Consider the following 12,400-nt stretch of genomic DNA (forward strand, 5'->3'; position numbering starts at 1 on the left):
TTCTCCACCCGCTCGCTTCCCCAGTGTGTGCACCAGGTACACCTGCTGACTTGTCGCTCTTTAAATGGACAAGGTTCCCACGAGCATTAGTGCTCTGGTGACTCAAACACTGTGGCTGAGTTTTGGACTATGTACAGTAGGCTAGCAGCTCTTTTTTTTTTTTTTTTAATGGGTTATTTGTTGTTGTTGTTAATCCTCACCTGAGGATGTTTTCCCATTGATTTTTAGAGAGTGGAAGGGAGAGGGAGAGACAGAGACAAACACTGATGTGAGAGAGACACATCCATCGGTTGCCTCCTGCATGCACCCCAACCAATGCCAGGGAACCTGCAACCAAGGTACGTGCCCGTGACCGGAATCGAACCCGGGACCCCTCAGTCTGTGGGCCAGCACTCCATCCGCTGAGCCAAACCGGCTGGGGCTTTGATTGGTTATAAGTATATTAGGGCAACATTTTTACTAGTCTAAATTATTCTTTTAAACATTCAAATGGCTTCTCTAATTAATTTTGTCACCTAAATCCTTACTTCAGAGGACTGCATTTCAATGTCCTGAAAGAAAGAAAGGCCCTTGATTGTTCTGTGTGTGTATTACACATGGGTAGGGCTGCCATAGCAATGTGCCTCGGTGGGTGGGTGGTTTAAACAATGGAAATGTATGTGCTCACCGTCCTGGAGGCTAGAAACCTAGATGAGGATGTTAGCAGGGTTGCTTTAAGACCTCTCTTCCTGGCGGGGAGATGACCAAGCAGCTTCCCCCTTCTCTTCGCTTTGTCCTTGATCTCTATGTGTCTGTATCACATTGTATGAGATTAGGGTTCATCCTAATGACTAATTTTAACTTAATCACCTTTTCAAAGGCTCCATCCCCAATACAGCCACATTCTGAGGTGCTGAGGATTAGGGCTTCAACATAAGAACAGGGGGCGGGGGCGGGGGAGAGGGGGGGTAAGACACACAATTCAGCCTGCTTGCAATAATTTGAAACTATAAAAGCGTTACAAACTTGTTGATCACAAAATATAAAGCTAAAATAGGTAATTCTCTCCAAAGATTCATGTGCTTTGATGACTGAAGTGTCTACTTACGTTTCTTATTTGTTCTCCCGGCCCCTAACGTGAATGTAAACTCCCAGCGTAGTTAATAAATATTTCTCAGTGAATGAATCAGTGAAAAGAGTATTCAATATATTACAGGTGGTCGGAATGCATTCAATTCTTAGATTTTGTAATATCTTATAAAATGCAAGTTTTTGGGGGCTGATAATGAACCACTACTCTCTACCCGCTCTCAGTTCAGAGTGGCGTAGTCCTGGAATCAGCTGCCTGTCATGTAAAATGTTCTATAAATAAACCCTCAATTACGTCAGCCTGGTGTCTGGTCTCCATCCTTCCCCATCGACTGGCCTCCCAGACGTGCCCGGACCATCACCAGTCACCGTTAAGCAGATAACCCCTTCCGGAACGCAGCCCATGTAGTTCCCTCCCAGTAATGAGCTTGGTCAGAGTCAGCCCCTGCAAGTTCTGTTCGACTTTCCGTTTGAGGCTCCTAATCCAAGTCCTTTACTTGCTCCTAAATGGTGTCAGGTGCCTCTCCTTCGGCTCAGCCTCAGCTGTTTGGAAGCGAGGTAGGGGTGGGGGTGGGGGTGGGGGTGGGGGCGGGGGGGGTCCCACTGTGAGTTACACGTGCATTACAGAGCCTGCATCTCAAGTCACACTCTCTCACATCCCTACAAATCTGCTGAAACACCACGCTGCAGATCCACCTACCTCTTTAGGTTGACTCTTGGGCCCCAAAAGGATCAGGAACACAATCCCGTCTGTTTTAAGTCACCTCATTCTAAACATATCCTTCAAAGATGGTGAAAACCCTTTTTTAAAAAACATTATGCAATCAACACAGAAACCAAAAACAGACATTTAATTTTATCTATACATAAGGAAATAGATTAGCATGACAAAGCATTCCAACTTGCCAAATTTCACTGAATTATAATCAAATAAAATCTATGAAGTTCTTGGAAATGATTGAATTGCTTTATATAAAAGCCTAAGCGATCGAACGACCGAACAACCGGTCGCTATGACGTGCACTGACCACCAGGGGGCAGACGCTCAACACAGGAGCTGCCCCCTGGTGGTCAGTGCACTCCCACAGTGGGAGCGCTGCTCAGCTGACCGACGGGCGCCAGACACAGGGCTCACGGCTGGCGCGCGCTGCTGAGGTGGTTCGTGCACTGGGCCTCTAGTTGTATTATAAGATGATCATGAAGATAAACTACATCGAAACTATTGTACTCTTTGTTCCTGTTTTTTAAGTATAGTTATTGATTTTGGAGAGGAAGGAAGAGGAAGAGAGAGCTAGAAACATCAATGATGACAATCTCTGATCAGCTGCTTCCTGCATGCCCTCTACTGGGGATCGAGCCTGCAACCCAGGCATGTGCCCTGACCGGGAATCGAACCATGACCTCTTGGTTCATAGGTTGGTGCTCAGCCATTGAGTCACACCAGCCATGCTATGGTACTCTTTGGATATTTGCTTTTTAGGACTTAAAGAAAAAGGTGTTTGATTATCGCTTGATATTTGTTTTGTGATGCACTCCCCTGGACTTCTGCAATGCTAGTGAAATAACACAAGGTCAAATTAATGTACACAGAGCAGGAATGCTTCATTTACACTCCACATGAGAGAAATTTCAGGAGACCACGGAGAAGCACTGGCAAAGAACTAAAACCCAGCCATCTTTATAAAAGCTCTTGTCCCTCATCTGCGTCTTCACAGTGTCATCAGCAACATCTCTAAAATGACCTGCCGACAAGTATGCATTTCAGAGGGGTGAGAAGTGCTAAGGTAAGAAATGCAGGATAGTTTTTGCTCAAGAGCGCCTCTCAGATAAAATGGACTTCCATCACTTCTCGGCCTTTTGGTTGAGATCACGTATAAACTGGGATTTAGTAACATTTCAGGAACTACTATCTATGACTGAATTTAAAAGGCATCGTCAGATGAAAAGTCAAGTTGGGAAAACTGCTCCACAAGTGTTTCACAATGTGACCTCATCTTTAAAGGAAACACTGCAGGCCATCCTAGCTTGTCGCTTTACCGCCGCCATATGCTCCTTAGGAAACCAGGTCATCCACCTCCTCCCTGCTGCCCTCCCTCTGTCCCCTGCCTGCCCATGCCACCCCTCTCCACTCTCAGCGTGTGACTGAGCTGACAACTAAGATATTACAATGAAATCACCCTTAAAGGAATTAGCAAAAATATTTCAACAATTTTCTAGTGGACTATTACTTTTGGTGTCAATTCTCTGTGATATACCTAAATGCTTCCATAAAATCACAGGATTCCACACAATATTAAAACTGTCTTTCCAGCCCTAGCCGGTTTGGCTCAGCGGACCGAAGGGTCCCGGTTCGATTCCGATCAAGGGCACATACCTCAGTTGCAGGCTCCTCCCTGGCCTGGCCCTGGTCGGGGCACATGCAGGAGGCAACCAATCGATGTGTCTCTCACATCGATGTTTCTCTCTGTCTTTCCCTCTCTCTTCCATTCTCCCTAAAAATCAATGGAAAAATATCCTCGAGTGATGATTAACAAAAAACAAAACAAAACACAAAAAACACCGTCTTTCCAAATGCTCTCTGGAAAACTGGTTTCCCACCGGAGAGCACCAAGGCTCTATGCCGTGTGCTGATCTCTCATTGTGCACGCCAGGCAAGACGGGTTTTCTACAGCCATCAAACACAGCGTGGGTCCCAGGCGCCCCATGGACTCACCACTTCCTGGAGAAAAGAGGCTAAGAGGTGTGATGTAACCCCAAAGCACATGAAATCATCAGCATAAATTACGAAATGTTAAGTCCTGGTTTCATTTTTCTGAGAAGAAAAACCACAAGTTTTCTAACAAGATGAAAAAGAAAAACAAATGAAACAAGCAAGAAAATGTCCGTGAGGATCTTCTCGTTGAGAACTCATCCATCCTAATCTCTGGAACATATCGGTCTTTTTTTTTTTTTTCTTCCTTCCTGGCACTTTTTTCTACCACGGAAGCCAAAGAGATCGAACACCTGCTCTGGCGGAACCCTGTTGCCTGGGCCACGGGCACAGCCTGGCGTAGCCGGCCAGGGGCCCCTGGAAGCATCTCTACGAGCCACAGGGAGGGAGCAGGGGTGCCTCCGGGCTCCCTGACCGCAGGTCATCAGGGCCTCAGCCCCGACCAACGTCCAAGGGCCACTCCTCCGGAACAATGTCAGGTCCACTTCACCCACCTTCTCTTGGCTTCTGCCCATTTTCTCTTTAAAAAAAGTATTTTTATTGATTTCAGAGAGGAAGGGAGAGAGAGAGAGAAACATCAATGATGAGAGAGGATCAATGATCAGCTGCCTCTTGCACACCCCACACTGGGGATGGAGCCCATAACCCCGGCATGTGCCCTGACTGGGTATCAAACCCTGACCTCCTGGTTCACAGGTCAACGCTCAACCACTGAACCACACTGGCTGGGCTATTTTCTAAGCTAGTTCTTCAGTCTTCTTGGGGATCCACTGAGTTGTTTCAGGAGGTTCTCTGCACCCAGCTCAGTTGCACCCCCCAAGTCCCGGGCCCTGAGCAGGGAGCAGAGTAAAAGTTGCCTGAGCACCAGGTAAGAAATGAGGAGCCCAAACAGCCACCTCGTTGGCAGCAGGGGCAAACACTGCTGTCACAACCTGACTCGGAGAGACTGACCCGTGGTGAGATGAAGAACACAATTAGAAAGCCATTACCACGCAAGGCTCGCCATCAGCTCTGCTGACCCGCTGTATTGATTGCTGCTCGCTTGTGTACGCTGGTCCAGCAACCGGCTCCCGGGCCCCTAGGGGTGGGGTGTTTTGTTTTCTGCTTCTGCTTCCCTGCTCTGAAAGGCAACCACCTCTCTCCTGGTGCCCAAGCCGGACAGAAGGTTCCAGGGTTTTTGTTTTTGATGTGTGTGCGTGTGTGTGTGTGTGTGTGTGTGTTCTCTCCCCAGAGGCAATGTGTCTTCTTAGCTATTAGGAAAAGACCTCAGTTCAGTTCCCTCTAAACATCTCTGTGGGTGAAAGTGCGTGGCACAAGGGTTCAGTAAAAGCTTCTGAACCAACCCTACTACAACCCTCCGAAGCTAACCTTTCTCTAACCCTGTGGAAACGCACCTCCCTGGAGAGGACTGATGACCTTGATTTAAGAAACCACCCCTTCAGCTTCTGTTTAATTACCAGAAACACCGGTGCAAGCATTCCATTTAGTGTCATGGACGACAATCTCAGCAAACGTGTGAACGCAAACATTTTTATAGCAAACCTGGGTTTAAATTGAGTTTTGACTGCTGGATCCTAGTCACTCACCTATTAACCTTATACAATTGCTTGCTTTCACATTAAAAATGGATTGAATAATCATTTAAAATCAAATGGAAAAAAATCAAAGAGATTAATTAATTCAACATTTATTAAGCACCTCTACGTGCTGAGCGCGATAACTGCTTGACATGTTATCTCTAATAGGATTTAATAGCAAATAATAATGCTGCATTATCCGATATATCAAAGGAAAAAATTTTTCTGACACTAAATGGATCCAAGACAGCATTAACCAGTCTTCTCTTCCTTTCCCAGGGCCCATTTCTATTAAAGTCAAATGGCAGCACCACCTATATGATATTAACCAATGTCACCCCAGTAAATTTAATAAAAAATAAAATTAAAACAGAATATGAAGCATCTATTTTATACATCTGAACTTTAGACTTCAAGATATACTCACTGAACTTTAAATCTTCAAAATATTAGATATCCAGAAAAGTCACAGAGGTAATATTCTTTGCATCATTATAGTCAACAAAAAATGCCTTAGTGTTTTACACATTATATGGTTTACATGCATCAGTTTCCTATGAATGTGCCCTCCATCCACCTCATTAAAGACTATTTTAATTAATTATAGATAGTAATTTGTGTTCCCATGATCACCTGTCTGTTTTTTCTTTAAAAAGGTTTAATATTCTGCATAATTTTGTAAAGGATAGTTTACCAATACCAAGAACACACTGCTTTCCCTGTGTGGCTCAAATTCATCTATCTAATAATAAAAGCGTAATATGCTAATTAGACCAGGCGACCTTCCGGATGAAGCTGGGCTGCCAGGGAAGCCCGGGTCCCAGGTGCCAGAGGGAAGCCGGTGCCGGCAGCCGGGGGAAGGAAGGCCCACTCTTGCATGAATTTCATGCATCAGGCCTCTAGTCTTCAATAATCACTGTGGAATATAGGAATATAGGAATTCGCTGCAATCATCGGAGAGATGTCTACTAATAAGACTGCAAACTGTGAGTAAAAGCCCAATATTCTAATGAGCTAACTTCTAACATACTCCAGGGTCAGCAATCTATTGCCCAAGGGCCAAGTCTGGCCTGCCAAGTATATTTGTAATTAAAATTTTACTGGAACACACCCACACCTATTTGCTCAAGTACTGTCTAAGGCTGCTTTTCTGCTGCAACAGCAGAGCTGAGGAGGCTGTACCGCTTAACGAGGGGGAAACCTTCTGAGAAATGCAATGTTAGGCCGCTCTGTCCTTGTGCAAACATCAGAAAGCAGACCTACCCGGACCGAGAAGGTCTAGCCTACTACACACCTCGGCTACAGGCCTGTACAGCATGTTACTGAACAAAACAGCACGAGATTAAATCCAGCACAAGAGAAAATGACGCATGGTTAAACAAGGGCGTGTGTGTGCAGGTCGCTGGTACTATTCTTGAAACTTTTCTATAAATTTGAAAGTACAACAAAATAAAAAGATTAAAAATAGAGTTCAAACAAGTTTCAATGTTCGCCTTTAAAAGGGAAAACTTCCGGTACCTTCTTCCACAGGCAAAGTCACCGCAATGCCTCCCACAATGGATTTGTAAGACATTTCAACCCTGTCTAGGATGCCCACGGACCCAGGCCTGCCTGAGGCCGCACACCACCTTGACTCCCTCTAATTCTGTAGCCTAAAGTACCAGCTTACAAATTTTACCCTTTGAGTTCATCCTACTTTATGGAAAACGAGCTAACTAATAATTAAAGAGATCAAAGGACTCGAAGACAAAAGAAGCTGGGGTTGGGAGAGTAGGAGGAGGGAGAGGGAAGGGAGGAGGGGAAGAAATAGTATGAATAAAGGAGCCTAGTTCATCAACAAACGAGACGAACATGTTCAGAAGACCACCGGCATTAACAGTCCTCTTTCAGCTTTTCTCTGGGAGAACAGGAAGGAAAGTTACCCGAAGCACTTGGTCCTCATACAGTATATGTACCTCCCGTACAGCTTTTACATACACACATTTCCAGAAGAGATAGGAGCTTATTTTTATACCATGCAAACATTATGCTAACTGAAAAGGTGCCCAGCGGGCCACATACATCCATGTTGTTAAATATAGAAACTAACTGTAATGAGAATCATTATCTCCGGTTTCCAAGGATACCAGGACAAGCACCACTCCTGAACTGCAGTTCCCTCAGCAAAGGGCACACAGTCATTTAGACTCAGGGTCATCCCCCAGCTGAGAGCAGATGTCGGAGGAGGAGCAGGCAAATCGCCCTGATTGTTCTATTCTGTTACCCCGTCCAGTTCCCAGCCCCCAACGCCCCCCTCTCCGGTCCCAGCCATGGCCGATGTTTAACAGGTGAAATCTGGAAGACCTGATGAGGAATAGCAACGTCCAAGAGAAAGAGAATCCACAAAGCGCCGGGGAACCTGAGATGGGATTAACGCTGGGGCTGGCGGTGGGTAGGTGGGGTGGGGGGCGGGCAGGGAAGGCTGGCATTCCCACTTGCTTTGTTGGTGAAGCGGAGAGCAGGCTGGGTTTGTGTGTCGGTCACACGGATTGCCATCTTCCCTGTGCTAGCAGAGGCACCGCACAGCCAAGGTCAACTTCCCACTCGACCAGCGCTACCCAAGCTTTTACAACGACCGCTCCCGAGCTGCCACCATCTCTAGCATCAAATTCCTGTTCCACGTGTGCTGTCTTCCGGACTCTGGGACCTAGACCTCTCGTACAATGACTTACCATTTGTTTCTACAGCAATGAAAATATAAAAACTACTTTCTGACAACCTCAGAGACACGGCCTCTGAATCATTTATTGGTTCAGCCAAACCCATTTATTGATTGCTTTCAATGTGACAGGCATTGGGCCAGGCGAGGCAGGCAGAGGAGAAGTGGTCCAAGACTTCCCTTTAGGTCATCGGGGATCCATAACCAGCCGTGCCACATAGGCAGCTTAAGAAGACGCATGCTCCCTCTTGGTCAAAGGTTCGCCTACTAAAATAGTGAGGTGGATGTCAGGGATGCTTTAGGTTTATCTTAAACTTAAAGAACGTGTTCAGAGTGGGGCAAACGTAGGTTTACAGTTGTTTGTATGAAAAAAAAGACACGCAGGTTATGAAAATAGTAACACAAGAATAAACTCTGTTCCGCATACTCACCACTTAAACCTACTTTTGCCCACCCCGAATATAAAAAATATCATGCAGCCCAGCTGGCCCATGAGCATGGACCTATGAACCAGGAGGTGATGGTATGATGACTGGTCAGGGCACATGCCTGGGTTTCAGGCTCCATCCCCAGTAGGGGGCGTGCAGGAGGCAGCCAATCACTGATTCTCTCTCACCATTGATGTTTCTATCTCTCTCCCTCTCCCTTCCTCTCTGAAATCAATAACAATATATATGTATGTGTGTGTGTGTGTGTATATATATATATATATATATACACACACACACATACATATATATATATTTAAATATCATCCAGATGTAATAGCAATTTTCCACTTAGTTCCACCCCATCACCTGCCTACTCATTGCAGTAAGACCTCCAAGTCGCACCTCAGCCAAGGGCAGGGCCATCTGTAAGGGACGGAAAGCCCCACCCCCCACCCCCCCACCCCAAGCCATCACACCCTTCCCCCTGATGGACAGGAGACAGCGTCTCAGGCTAAGCCTCTTAGCTTAACAGGCTGATACAGGAGAGCAAGCCGCCTGTTTTGATCACCCACGCCTCCTGGTACTTCCCTCTCTTGCAGTTCCATCCACTGAAACAGCTGCTTTGAAGAGGGCGCAGGACTGAACCACCACCAAGGTCCCAGCTGTTATGTAACATCTACAGTGTGTCTCAAGAAGGCAAGCTGCCTTAACACCCACAGCTCACACAGAACTCGGACACGTTTCTGAAAACTTTCTCCCCACACATTTCAGATGACGGCAATCCACAGTTAGAGGCTCTGCCTTCCCGGTTTCCGCACACCCCGGCCCTTTGTACAAAAACGGACCCCCTTTTTGATACTGGAGTAGCATGTCCCTCAATTCAATCCACAGAGGAGCAACGTCGCCTTTGAAAGCTGCATGCAATTGGAAGTGGGTCCCGATTCTCTGAAAAGTTATGTCGGTGATTGTTTTTTGTGTTGTTACTCTGACACCTCCTATTGCTCACCAGGGGAAAGGTTTGGAGAGGAGATGGCTGCTTTGGACAAGTCTGAATCCTGGCACTTGGAAAAGGCTTTTGCTGAGAAGGTTCCGCTGCACAGGCCGCTACCGAACCGTCCCCCTTGCCCCACCGAAGGCCAGTCCGAGCTCCCGGGGCAAAAACACCCCCATTTTCTCCGGGGCGACGCCCAACACAGGCAGCGTTCCCAAGCCCCTGGCGGGCGACAACCCGAACCAGCTTCCCCAGAGCCTCCGACCCAGGAGCCTGCTGGCCACATCCAGGGACGTGCCTGCTCCCGACCTGGCACAACCAACTCATTCATTTGGAAACCCAGCGCCGGGAGTGCCTTACCCCACAGTTGGGGCGCCCACCGCCGGGCTGGAGCCCCCGGCGTTCTGGAGGCCAGCCCTCGGACGCCCACCTCTTCCCCTGTGCTGGGAGCACCCAAAGGTGCGTCTGTCTCAGCAAACACCTCCTAGTCGCTCCCCTCCCCCCAGCTCCCTGCAACCAGAGGGTCCAACTGCTCATCCTCCAACTGTGAAGGCGGCAGAACCGGCCCCGAGCGCGGCCAGAACCTTTGAGGAAGTGGATGAAGGGCGGCCGGCAAGGGCCCGCGGTGACCCCGAGGCCGAGGCCGAGCCTCCCTCCCGCCCCGGCCAGCTGCGGCTCCGCTCCCGGGCCCCGCGGGGAGCCCGCAGCCTCCGGCGCTACCTCCCAGCCCCGCCGGGACGAGGCTGCGGGCGGCGGGGCGCAGGGGTCCCCGGGACCGTCCCGCCCAGGAGGGTGGGAGGTGTGGCCGCGGCCGCAGGGGGCGGCGGAAGGCGAAGGGGTTTCCGGGCTGCGTGTGCGGGGGGCAGGGGGCACCGTCACCCGGGAGTTGCGAGGGGGAGGAGGCTGCCCCGGGCGGGCTCTGGCCGCGGGGCCAGCGGACAGGCTCCCGGGGAGCCCGGGGCGGGCGGGGCGCGGCGGGCGCGGAGGCGAGGCTGCGGGCGCCGGGTCCCGCGTCCCGGGCCGGCGGGGCGCCGCGCGGGGAGCCGGGGCGGGCGGGGGGCGGGGGGCGGAGGGCGGGGGCGGGGGCGCTCACCGATGCACAGCTGGACGGCGTAGGCGTAGTAGGACCAGCCGAGCAGGAGGCTGATGAACACCACGGGCACCCAGTACAGCACCCGCCGGCACCGCCGCCTGACGCGGCCCGGGCCCGAGGGCGCCATCTTCCCGCCGCATCCACCTGCCCGGCGCTGCCGCCCGCGGGCCTGGCTCCCCGGCGGGCTGGCCGCGCCCCGCGTCCCCGGCGCAGCGGGCCCGGGGGCGGCGGGAGGCTGCGCTGCGGCCACTGCCGCCGCCGTGGCGCTAGCTCCCCATCCCGCAGCCCCGCGCCGGCGCCGCGGACTCCCGGCTGCTCAGGCCGAGCGGTGGCTGCGAGCGGAGGGCGAGCCGGAGCGGAGGGCGGCGAGGAGGAGGCGGGAGCCCGCGCCCCGCCCCCGCCCCGCCCGCCGCCGCCCCCGCCCCCGCCGCCTCCCCCGCGCGCTGCGCCCCGGGCGGCCCCCAGGCGCCCCCCGTGGCCCGGCGCCTCCGCGGGGACCCTGGGGCCGGGAACCTGGAGGCAGACCCCGCGGGCAGAGGATGCGCCCCTCGGGGGTCGGACTGGAGGCGGGGGGCCCCGCGCGGCGTCCGCAGCTCGGGCAGCCGGGGGCCAAGTGGCCGCCCCGCGCAGAGCCGCCCGCCCCGCTCCGTGCGCCCCAGGAAAGTCTCCGGGCGCTAAGGCCAGGGTCCCCCCGCGTGGGAAACTGTCTCCCACTGGGGGCTCCCCGGGTGCGGGCGAGGGCAGCCGGGCGGGGTGCTCCCTCCGCGAGACCGCGGGCTTTGGGCGGGACGCGCCTCCACGCCCGGCTTTTCGGAGGGGCGGGAAGGCGCCCCGAGGTGGGGCCGGGGACTGAGCAAGAAGCACGTTGGGTTGAGAATCCACCGGAGTTAGAAACAAGTCACTCGCCCTGAGAATCTGAACTGTCCCGGGGAACAGAAGCGGGATGGGAGGAGGAGCCACGCCCCGGGCCCCTCCGAGAGCCCCCCCGCCCCCCGCGCCTCTCCCCCCGCCCATTCCGGCGCCCAGCTCAGGGCGGAGCTGGTTCTGCAGCGCTTGTTGGAAATCCTGGGAGGGTCCCCAAAGTAGTCAGTCCAAAGCCACGGGCTTATGATGGTGAAACGGGAAAGATGCACATGCTTCTGAGATTTTCCTTTTCCCCTTCATCTTATTAGGAACAACTCAGTCAGTGGAGTGGGTCTGAATTATATGCATGATTGCTCTGTACAATGCAACAACTTTAATGAACCCTAGTGGGTGTATGTCTACTGACACCACAGAGCCGCCACATTGAATGATCTTCATCTGCAGAAGGAAAAGATAAAGTAGGAGTAATAAAAAGCACTGGTTTGCATAAATTTAGTCAAAGAAATCTGACCTCTTGTGAGTTTGTGATTATCTTTTCGTGACTGGATTAAACAACAAGCTAATCTTCTCTCCTATATTAGACTCAAATAGCTACTATATTAGACTCAAATCCCAAATCTCTGTGCACCTCTATTCAAAAATGCATAGAAAATGTCAGTCACGTTTCTGTGGGACTTGAAATAATTGAAATGAAAAAGCTTTCTGTCCCGGGGAATCACTTTATTTTGTTGCAGCACCATTTACCCTCTACCAGTTATCCCCTGCAGGGCAGATGAGCATAAACACAGAACGTCCCCGAAAATCTTAACTTTCCCCATGGATGTTAACCTTATGTTCCCAGCCGGGAAAAACTGAAAGCAAGAAATCAGAGTCCTCGCAGGCCTGGAATGCCCTGGGAGAGATGGGCAAGCCCGTGACTGAAGGTCACTGCAGCCTAGTACGGAAGGAAAAGGAAGGGATCCCGTTCC

At 51.2% G+C, this 12,400-nt stretch overlaps 1 protein-coding gene across 1 annotated transcript in view; it reads right to left on the minus strand.

Annotated features, from left to right (window-relative positions):
* Positions 1-10,923, minus strand: part of ZDHHC2 (zDHHC palmitoyltransferase 2) — a 61,428-nt gene extending 50,505 nt beyond the window's left edge. The window contains exon 1 of the mRNA XM_079779548.1: positions 10,569-10,923. Coding sequence (XP_079635674.1) covers positions 10,569-10,695 — 127 coding nt within the window. The 5' untranslated portion in view covers positions 10,696-10,923. The remainder of the gene's footprint in view (positions 1-10,568) is intronic.
* Positions 10,924-12,400: the final 1,477 nt, after the last annotated feature.

This window comes from Cnephaeus nilssonii (genome assembly GCF_951640355.1).
Source record: "Cnephaeus nilssonii genome assembly, chromosome: 8".
Classification (NCBI taxonomy): domain Eukaryota; kingdom Metazoa; phylum Chordata; class Mammalia; order Chiroptera; family Vespertilionidae; genus Cnephaeus; species Cnephaeus nilssonii.